Source organism: Carlito syrichta, unplaced genomic scaffold (genome assembly GCF_000164805.1).
Source record: "Carlito syrichta isolate Samal-C Ts95f unplaced genomic scaffold, Tarsius_syrichta-2.0.1 Scaffold301854, whole genome shotgun sequence".
Taxonomy (NCBI): domain Eukaryota; kingdom Metazoa; phylum Chordata; class Mammalia; order Primates; family Tarsiidae; genus Carlito; species Carlito syrichta.
Window position 1 is genome coordinate 205,498 of NW_007245950.1, and position 9,595 is coordinate 215,092.

Consider the following 9,595-nt stretch of genomic DNA (forward strand, 5'->3'; position numbering starts at 1 on the left):
TGGGTAGAGAAAAATAAGAGTTAAAATATATTGAGTGTTTGTTATGCTCTGGGCACTATCCATACATTAACTCACTAAATCCTTAAGTCCATATGACGTGCTAATATTATCTCCATTTGGTAGGTGGAGTAACTTGCCTAAGTGTAGGCATCATGGTGAGTAAGTGGTAGAGTCAGGATTTAGGACCTAGGTGATCTGCTTCCAGGAATCTACCTTCTCCCACTACACAATGCTCTATTTTAAGGAAGGTCACTCACAGCCCAGTATTCGTGGAAGTTAGGGAGGGCAACTCACAGCTCAGTATTCGTGGAAGTTAGGGAGAGAGAGAGAGAGAGGAGAATGGTGTTGCTAGGTGATCCGTCTGGTTTTCTGAGCTGCTAATTGAATCTATATAACACAGATTTATATGTTTGTTTGAAATCACTAGTTCATTCTTATTGAGGGGGAAGCTGCCTGGAATTCATTTGGCTCTGGAGAGAGATGAGTGACACTCTGGGAGAGATGAGTGACACTCTGGGAGGGCTGGGGAGAAGTCTGGGAGAATCATCCTATCACCCAGCACCAGCTCCTCCTCTTGTCCTTGCTCTGTCCCAGGACACACTTCCTTGATGTCTGTGTGATGACGTTTCTGGGTGGGCACCAGTGATTACTTAGATTGCCCCATAAGTCACACTCTGGAACGGTTCACAGCATTGACTCCCTCTTGGTTTTGACAAACAAGTCACTCCAGTTCCTTCCATCGTTACTAGTTATCTAAAAGGGATTCGCATTATTGGAGTTCAAAATGAGTTTACAGTCATGCTGAATTTTAAATGTATATATGTACGACTTTTGTGAGACTTGAAGGATATGATGGACTCAAACAGACAAGATACTGTGATGTTACTCTAAAACATCTGGAAATCACTGGTGTGAATCCACTTCAAATAGACCAGGATTTCTCTACTTTAGTCCTATTGAAATTTTGGGGCATGTCATTCTTTGTTGTAGGAATCTGTCCTGTGCATTGTAGAATGTTTAGCAGCATCACTACCTTTGCCTATTAGATGTCAGTAGCACCACTTTCTCCTACCCTAGTTGTGACAAAAATGTTTACACTATATTGAATGTCAGGCAAAACTGCCACAGTTGAGAGCCACTGAAATAAAGTATATTAACATATTCTATTTAGTTCTTGCAGTAGAAAACTTCTTTTAAAATCAGAGGATAATAGTCCTAATAACACTTTTCTTAACTGTCCAATAAACATGTGAATACATTACTGTGATACAAGATTCAAATAATACCAAAATTTTAGAGCAAAGGGGAAAAATCTTAATTCTCATCCTCCACTATCTTGGTCTCTGTCTCTTCTATACTTCCTTGTAATTCCAAGAACCATATATTCACTTATTTCCCTCACTTTGGCCTACTCATGGCAATCCAGTATGCACGATTAATGATCATATTGTTAAATGGCTGACAGTGTATTAGTCTTTACAGATCAAAGGACCTTCCAGGCACCTTCATTTGGTCCATAAATAGGGTTTTAGCCATTTCAAAAGCTTCTGGAGATTCTTTTTTCTAACTTGCATGGTTCTAATTTATATATATATATAAATATATGTAAATTATATAAATAAATAAATACACATATACACACACACACATACTTTTTTGAGTTGGAGTCCTATTGCCCAGGCTGGAGCGCAGTGGCATGATCCAGGCAATCCACCTGCCTCAGCCCCCCAAGTAACTGGGACTATAGGCATGCAGTGTCATGCCTGGTTGATTTTTTAATTTTTTGTAGAGACAGGGTTTTGCTATATTGCCCAGGCTGGTTTCGAACTCCTGGGTTCAAGCAATCCTCCCGCTTTGGCCTCCCAAAGTGCTGGGATTTATAGGTGCGAGCCACTGCACCTGGCCTAACTTGAATACTTCTATAAAAAAGATTTTCCTTCATTGACTATTTGTATTTGGTTACTCTTAGGTTCAGTTCCTACATGAAAAGCAAATTAAATGTTTTTCAGTTTTCAAAACAACAAGTTGACTGTTTTAGGAACCTCCAAAAGTGACAAAGACTTTTAAATTTTTTTAAAATTATCATTATGAACTCATGGCTTTAAGTATATTTGATGTGTTTCAATCCATTGCCCTTATTGTTTTGATGCTCAAGTTGACCCATCAGTCACCAGGAGAGGCCTCTTCAACATTGCTGAATCTTTTTGATTCAACCCCAGTTGTCTTTAATAGCTTTCTTGATTTTGTTTTGTTTTAAAAATGTAAATAGAGACAGGGTCTCACTATGTTGACTAGGCTGATCGCAAACTCCTGGACTCACGCTATCCTCCCACCTTGGCCTCCCAAAGTGCTGGGATTGCCGCGCCTGGCACAGAAGTTTTATTTTAATGGGCTCCCCCAGTGATTCCCATGCACAGCTAAGTTAGAGATACGACATTTTTTTAAAGGACCATTTCAATTTCTTAGCAAGCACAGCTACCTCAAGGTCTAAGTGTTTTAAAAAAAGCAGCATATCAAGACCACATGGTGTAGACTAGTGGTTCTTTAAATACGATTTCACTGCAATATCAGCATCACCTGGGAATAATTAGAGATGCAATTTCTCAAGGAGAAGGGGACATGGGGAGAGGCATTTTGGAGAGGTGTAGTAGGTTTGCTACACTGGAAACTCCGAGGTGGGTCCTAGCAATCTTTGGTTTACAAAGTCCTCCAGCTGATTCTGATATATCCTAAAGTGTGAGAACTATGAGCATGTAGATTAAAGCTTGATGTGCAGAAAAAAGGACTGGATTTGTAAGAAAGGACTTCAACCTAAGATCAATGTGATTTCCTCTGGTAGAGACAGAATGAAGATCTTTCTGTTTCAAATAAATATATTAAGAACTCACTCGTGAACATCTTTCTATCATTTTAAATCTTGCTTCACTTGGCCTCACATTGCAGGTGGGGGTTGAGGGTTGTTGAAGATGGATAAAACTTGCTCTTTACCCTTGAGAAACTCATAATCCAGGACTGGAGAAAGCCTGGGAAACATGTAATTACCCTATGATATTATGGCTAATATTGAAGAGTGTTCCAGGTGCTCTAGGAACAATACACTGTGCTTGGATGAAGAGGGATTCCAGGTAGACGAATCAACATAAGCAAAAGCACAGAGGTCTGCAAACAACTCTGGGGGAAAGGTGAAGGGGACATGGGGAGGGGCATTTTGGAGAGGTGCAGTAGGAGTAGTCTGTAGGGGTCCTTGGGCGGATTGAAAAAGGTGGTTTCCAGATGGATGATGAAGGCCTTTTGGCATGTAAAGGTATTTGAATTTTATTTAGAAAACTAAAGGAAATTCAACAATAAGAAAACAAAACCCCAATTCAATTAAGTGGGTAAAAGGTCTGAACACACATGTCAACAGAAAAGAAAAATAGATGGCATATAAGCATCTAGGAAGATGATCAGGATTGTCATTAGGGAGTTGCAAATTAACATAATGAGATACCACCACACACCTATTAGAATGGCTAAAATTAAAAACAAAACAAAATCTTGAAAATACAAACTGATGGCAAGGATGCACAGCAACAGGACCACTCATTTATTGCTCTCATTTATCGCAAAATAATATAGCCACTTTGGAAAAGCTTGGCAGTTTCTTACAAAACTGAACAGTCTTCCCATATGACCCAGCAATTATAATCCTGCTGCTTTGAAAACTCAGGTACACATAAAACCCTGCACACAAATGTTTATAGCAGCTTTATTCATAAATGCCCCAAACTGGAAGCAGCTAAGATGGTCTTAAATAGGTGAAAGGACAAGCAAACTGTAGTACATCCACACAGTAGAAGTTATTCAATGATAAAAATAAGTGAGAGGCTAAGCCACAAAGGCAAGGATGAATCTTAAGTGTATATTGCTAAATGGAAGAAGATAGTTGTAAATCCAAAAAATGCTACACCCCATATGATTCCAATTATATGACATTTTTGAAAAGGCAAAACTAAGGAGATGGTAAAGAGATCAAGATGAGGGTGCATAGCAACAGGACCTCTCATTTATTGCTGGTGGAAATGTGAAATGGTACAGCCACTTTGGAAAACAGTTTGGCCATGATTGTTAGGGGCTGGGGTGTGGTGGTGGAAGAAATTAAAACATAGGGGATTTCTTAGGATGATGAAACTATTCTGCTTAATGTTATAATGATGAATACAAGACATTAAGAATCTGTTAAAACTAATAGGACTTTACAACTCAAAGAGTAAGACTCAATATATGTACACTTAAAACAATCATGGAGGACAGCAGCCCCCAACCTTTTTGGCATCAGGGATTGGTTTCGTGGATGACAATTTTTCCATGGACCAAGGTGGGTGGGGGATAAGCAGTCAAACCTCACTGCTAATGTTAGTCTGTATTTGAAGCTGCTCCCCAGTGCAAGCATCACTGCCTCAGCTCCACCTCAGATCATTAGGCATTTGATTCTCATAAGGAGTGCGCAATCTAGATCCCTTGCATGCGCAGCTCACGATAGGGTTCACACTCCTATGAGACTCTAATGTCACCACTGATATGATGGGAGATGGAGCTCTGGCAGTAATGTGAGCAATGGGCAGCAGCTGAAAGTACAGATGAAGCTTCACTTGCTTGTCCACCACTCACCGCCTGCTGTTAGGCCCAGTTCCTAACAGGCCAGTACTGGCTTGTGGCCTGGGGGTTGGAGACCCCTGATCTAGGAGACTGCAAGATCCAGAATGGAATGCAGAATGTCACAACAACAAAAAAGACAACAAACAAACCTAAGTGCATTACAGATGTCTGAAACAACTTAACCAAAGGAGATGAGGGAATAAGATGCTGACCCAAGTAACTCTGGAAATGAATGGAGTCTGTAAGACTAAAGGAACTGTACACAAGCATGTACTCCAGTTGATAATGTTTCGCACGGGAGTACTGGTTAAAAATTCTGCAACTACTATACATATAGACTGGAATTAAACAATTATGTAAATGAATGGTGAATGGGGTGAAGCCAGGTTTCTGACAGTTGGATTTGAAGTTTATAGAAAAGCAAGGTAGAGGGCTAACATGACTCATGTAGTAATAAATTAGAATTGGAGCCATCAGAATAAACTCATGCTTAGTTAAATATAGATACATATGGTTACATATTAAAAAAGTATACACACACACACACACACACACACATTTTTGCTTCATCAGCTAAGAAGGCCTAGATGCAATAACAACCCAGTAGCAATGAGCACACATAGCACCCAGATCTTGGTTTCTAATACCATTCTCCAATAAAGTTACTTGGTAGGGCTCCTTAAAAAAATGGCTGATTTTAGGATTAGGGCAGGAGATATACAAAATAATCTTAACAGCATCTTGTAGTGGCAGAAAGTGCTCAAAAACAGAATAGAACAAAACAAATATACAAACAAAAATCCTCTATGATGTCAGATGAATATAGGAGTCAATAAAAAGATCTCCCAATGGCCAGAGGTGAGCAGCAACAAAAAATGTAGTATTAGATTATAAGACAAAACTTAACTAAATCTGTTAAGTCCATATTGATACAAATATATGATTGAATACATAAGAAATAAAGAATAGACCAATTTCCTGTGCAGAAGAGAGCTAAATTATTTATGTAGGTACTCCACCCTAACAAAATGGAACATAACTCCCACTCCCTAAGCGTGGGCTACACATAGAACCTTTTCAAAAGGGTACAATATGCAAAGAAGAAGAAAAGAGTGACTTTACCATGAAGAAGCCAAGTGATAAGGGTTAATACTAACAGTGATAAGGCATATTGATAGCATGCACACTGATATGATGTGATTAGACTAGCACTTGACCTCTGTGGTCTTCCTCCACACTACTCCAATCTATTATGAGACAAACATCAGACAAATCCCATGAGACAAGCATCAGCCAAATCCCAAACATCTACAAAATAGTACTCTTTTTTTGAAGAGTACCAGTACTCTTCAAAACAAAGTCACAAAAAACAAAAGAGCCTAAGAAACTGTCACAACCAAAAGGAGCCTGAGGAGGTGTGATGACTAAATGTGATATCCCGGATGATCCTGAAACAGAAAAATAATACTAGGAAAAAAACTGAGAAAATCTGAATACAGTACATGCTTTAGTTAACAAAAAATGTATCAATATCGATTCATTAATTATGACAAATGTGCCATACTAATCTGTTAATAGGAAAAGCTGGGTGTGTGGCAAAAGGGAACTCTCTGCAATAATTCTATAAATCTAAAACTGTTCTCAAATTAAAAGTTTATTTAAAATAAACACCTAGAGGGAGCCAATAAATGAACTCCCACAGGGGAGTGACATCATCTCTTTGCAGTATAGTCTATGAAATGGCCTATTTTTTAAAAAGAAATTTGAATTTTTGAATATTTGAAAGCTGCAGTAACCATGGCTTGCAGACAATGAAGTAGCACCCTACAAAAATTTTTTTTTTCAAGGAGGGAGAGAGCTGAGAAGAAGGGGTATGTAATATTTTCATGGCCTTGAGGTCTTGGAGGCCTGTCCCCATACGACCTTAAATCTTGACAGTACCTTGGAATGCTCTAGTTCTCTTCTGGGATCCTCCCATATTCCTGTGGATGGACTACTTCCACCATCCTGACAGTTATACCTATTTGGCAAAGTATTGTGACAAGGATCCCAGGTACATTAGTTTTTTATTGCCACTGTTAAAAAATTATCACGAACTTAGTGACATCTCACAGAATCTTTACAACATACCTGTCTGATATATCCTTGTTATCACTATTATTTTTATAGATGGTGACACACAACACACAAGTTTGCATAGTTCTCAGAGATAGACTGGGGGTGGGTGCCTCCAAAAATGGCCACTACATTAGTCTTGGGTGGTTTTCTCTGAGTGAAATTTCTGTTAGAGAAACTGAAGCTACATCCTAGCTAATAGAACAGCTTTTGAGTTCTATCATTTTCTGAGTTCTATCATTTCTATCTTCGTAACATTTTCCCTGCCCATCCATTGTCTCCATCCTCACTATCATTTCACTAAATGGTTCTCAAGGTGATTTTGCCTCCCAGGAGATATTTGGCAGTGTTATGACACATCTTTAGTTCTTACAACTGGGGGAGAGAGAAGGTTCTCCTGGCACTTTGTGGATAGAGACCAGTGATGCTGCTAAACGTCATATAATGCACAGAACAGTTCTTCATAACAAAGACTTACATGGCCCAAAATATCAATAGTGCTGAGGCTGAGAAACCCTGATCTAATCTATGTCCCACAATCTATTTGATCACAACCTCCAGTGATTCACATCACAGTTCTGAGCATGCCCTTAGTGGTGTACACTTGTCAGATTCAAGTCTTCCTAGCATCTTTTGAGTAGCCTTCCCTTTATTAGGGAGGGAGGGGGAATTCCAATATTATAAGTCCTGTCTCCCTAAGGACAGAGTTTAGACTCCCAATTCCCAGTCTCCTTTGTAGCCAGGACTCAGTTGTGGGACCCAGACTCCGTCAATTAGATCCATACCTCTAAATCTTTGATTTAGAAGTAAGGTGAAACAGGCTCTTCTGAAAGTGTGGCATTTTGCAGGAGCTGCAAAAGCAAGTGGCATTTGATGGTGGCAGTGGCAGCCCTTCCCCAGTAGTTCCTGGCAGCGGTGACAGCAGATGCCTCCAGTGTAGGGTGGGTGGCAGAAGTAATCCCAGTCCTCATCAGGCCACCTCTTCAGCTTGGTTCTGAGCTTCATTCTTGGAAGTTTAGCCTGAGCTCGCTTCTCCAGTCCTCCCTAGAACTCCCTGACCAAAGTAGTATCTTTCTAATACACTTCTTGTCTGCATAGACAGCCAGAGTCAGCTTCTATTGCTCTGTGAACTCTGATAGTAAAGACTCCCCTGCTTAAAACTCTCCAGTGGCTTCCCATACATTCCAGGATGTGTCCCCACACCCTTTGCTTAGCCCAAGGCTCTTCTTTATCTCGAATGTACCCATGTCTTTCACTCTGGTCACTCAGTTACCCTAGTCCTGCCACCCTTCCTCAATGCCATATAATGTTTGCTCCTGAAGAATCCAACAGGTACAGCAACCCTCCTCAGGGTACCCCAATCCTCAGGTCTGTATTTATTTATATATAAGTGAAACATTGTTTACACTCTACTGCAAGACTTGATTCACTTAACTGTAAACTCTACATGGGCAAGACCATGTCTTTTGAGTCTGGGTCTCCAGTACTTAGGATATCCATCACAAAGGTAGGAATGAGGGCAGGATGTGGACAAGTGCTGCCATCTATTGGGAGAAACTTTCCTCAACGCATAATGACTTGGACAAATGGTTATCACACAAGAAACCTGATAATTCTTCACGAAGTCATGATGGTTATTGTCAGACCCCATGCTCCAGGATGGACCCGTGACCCCATCTATCGGTATTCAGGCCTTTGGGTTGATCCACACGGAAGGGCTGGTTTGTAACCAACAGAATATGAAAGAAGCCAGTATATGACTTATGAAGCTACATCATGAAAGACAGTGCAGTTTTTGCCTGGGTCTCTCTTTTGGATCCTTCGCTCTGAGGGAAGCCAGCCGCCATGTCCGGAGGACACTCAAGCAGCCCTACGGGGGAGGTTCGCGTGGTGAAAAACGGAAGCCTCTTGCCAACAGCCATGTGAATGCGCCTCCCGCCCTAGTCAATCCCTGGCCTACATCTTGGCAGTCATGTCACGCGAGGCCGAGACGGCAACAACCAGCCGCGCCATCCTCAAATTCGCGACCTAAGAGAACTTATGGGCAACACGTTTCCGGCTTTTAGCTATTAAGATTTGGGTTTTTAATTCGCGGTCCGACATAGACTCCCGGCTGCAAGCTGTATTCCATTTTGCGGTAACAGAAGGAAACTACCGGAGCCTGGGCTCAACCTAAGGCTTATCAGAGCAGGTGTCGCTGGAGCGGGGCGCCACCTGGTCCTGGGGGCGTGGCGACTGCAAGCAGCCCTTTCAGCGACATCCTCGTTTCCGTCGCTCCGGGCAGGGACCAGCACCGCCAGGGCCACGCACGGCCGGAACTGGAGCGCGCCCGCCTCCGGCGCCTGCGCAGTGTGCCCCTCGCGCCTCAGGCAGCGCCGTCGCGCGCCGACTCATCGATCGCAAGGCCGGCGCGGCCCAGCTCCACGCTGGCCGGCCGCCTCCGCTCGCAGTGTGGGCTCCAGGGGGCGTCCTCAGGAGAGGGGCGGAGCGCTTGGTTTCCGGAGACTGGTCTGCAGGGCGGCCGCCGCGGCGGGGCCTTTTCCCGGTTACACCTCAGCCCCTCTTCGTTGCCGGTAGTCGGCGCGCCGGGGTCGTCGCCGTGTGAAGCCCGAGCGGGCCCCGCTCCGCGGCCGGCCGGCGCCATGAAGCTGCGCGTGCGGATTCAGAAGCGGACCTGGCCGCTGGAGGTGCCCGGAGCGGAGCCCACGCTGGGGCAGCTGCGCGCGCACCTGAGCCAGGCCCTGCTGCCCACCTGCGGGCACAGGTACGCGGGGCCGCGGGAGGAGGGGCGGCGTGCGCGGCTGGAGGGCGACCGTGGGGCCAAGGGCGTGGCTGGGCTCGG

The 9,595-nt window shown here is 43.1% G+C and overlaps 1 protein-coding gene across 2 annotated transcripts in view; it reads left to right on the top strand.

Annotated features, from left to right (window-relative positions):
- Positions 1-9,346: 9,346 nt before the first annotated feature.
- FBXO7 (F-box protein 7) overlaps positions 9,347-9,595 on the top strand; it is a 26,576-nt gene continuing 26,327 nt past the window's right edge. Inside the window, exon 1 of one of the 2 annotated variants that reach the window (XM_008055445.2) lies at positions 9,347-9,517. In XM_008055445.2, the coding sequence (XP_008053636.1) occupies positions 9,396-9,517 (122 nt within the window). In that variant the 5' untranslated portion in view covers positions 9,347-9,395. The remainder of the gene's footprint in view (positions 9,518-9,595) is intronic. The other variant, XM_021711079.1, reaches the window with a different exon arrangement.